The following is a 1,132-nucleotide window of genomic DNA, read 5'->3' as shown; positions in this document are numbered from 1 at the left end:
ACCTTCTACGCGCTGGCGGAGGACATGAGGGCCATCTTCAAGCGCTACGCGAAGAAGAGGAATATCTTGATAGGACACTCCTACGGGTAAGGGACAGGAGGAGCCCAGGAGGGAAGGGACGGTCCCTGTTCTCTCTTTGGCAGCAAGTGCCCAAGAAAAACCACACTTTGAGGGCTGTGAAGAAGAGGAGGGGTGTGGGGTTTCTGAATTTATCCCTCAGCTCTGATCTCCTACATCCTCTCGTTGTCCATTCCTGGGTCCAGCTAATCCCAGAGCCCGTCCTCCGGCTGGGAAGCTGGCAGAGCACAGCCTATAAATAGAGTAAGCCCAAGAAAGTCAATTAGATGGGGACTAAGCGGTGCGAAAGAGCAGGGCTGGGAGGAGAGAGAGCTGGAGACAGGCCCCAAACTCGGCAGGATTAGATCAGGACAAGGCTGGTCCAAGCTGGTGGGCACCCAAGCGAGTCCCAGCACCCTGCTTTGCTCTACAGGGTCAGAGCGTGGCCCCCACGTCTGTCTCTCCCCGCAGGGTGTCTTTCTGCACCTTCCTCGCCCACGAGTACCCGGAGCTGGTCCATAAGGTTATCATGATCAACGGAGGTGGCCCGACGGCGCTGGAGCCCAGCCTCTGCTCCATCTTCAACATGCCCACATTTTGTGCCTGGCCTGGAGCTTCCTCAAGTGAGTGGCCGCCGCGGCGCTGGGGAGGGTTGTCCTCTTCCAACCTGGCTTCCAGCCACCATGAGCAGGGACATCGTGTCCTGCCAGCAGCATCCCTCCACGCTTCCGCCCCACTGGGCTAACCCTCCATCCATGTTGCTCCATCCCACAGGGCTGGCTTTGCTCGCCAAGGTGCCAAAGAGAAGCAGCTGCTGAAGGAAGGCAACGCCTTCAACGTGTCCTCCTTCGTGCTGCGTGCCATGATGAGCGGGCAGTACTGGCCAGAGGGCGATGAGGTTTACCACGCCGAGCTGGCCGTGCCCGTGCTCCTGGTCCACGGCATGCACGACAAGTTCGTCCCGGTGGAGGAAGACCAGCGAATGGCTGAGGTAGGGACCAAGCAAGGCTGGGCGAGAGGGCTGGGGTCTGCTTGTCAGCACGTAGTGACGTGGGCAGGGGGGGTGCCCTGGCGC

At 60.1% G+C, this 1,132-nt stretch overlaps 1 protein-coding gene across 1 annotated transcript in view; it reads left to right on the top strand.

Moving 5' to 3' along the window:
• Positions 1–1,132, top strand: part of ABHD8 (abhydrolase domain containing 8) — a gene marked incomplete at its 5' end in the record, with an annotated part of 1,572 nt that overhangs the window by 269 nt on the left and 171 nt on the right. Inside the window, 4 exon segments of the mRNA XM_009866357.1 lie at positions 1–86; positions 529–653; positions 656–680; positions 832–1,048. The exon segment at positions 1–86 is cut by the window's left edge and continues 12 nt beyond it. Coding sequence (XP_009864659.1) covers positions 1–86; positions 529–653; positions 656–680; positions 832–1,048 — 453 coding nt within the window.

Source organism: Apaloderma vittatum, unplaced genomic scaffold, assembly GCF_000703405.1.
Source record: "Apaloderma vittatum isolate BGI_N311 unplaced genomic scaffold, ASM70340v1 scaffold26233, whole genome shotgun sequence".
NCBI classification, from domain to species: domain Eukaryota; kingdom Metazoa; phylum Chordata; class Aves; order Trogoniformes; family Trogonidae; genus Apaloderma; species Apaloderma vittatum.
The sequence above is the reverse complement of the archived record's forward strand: the minus strand, read 5'-3'. Positions and strand labels throughout refer to the sequence as shown.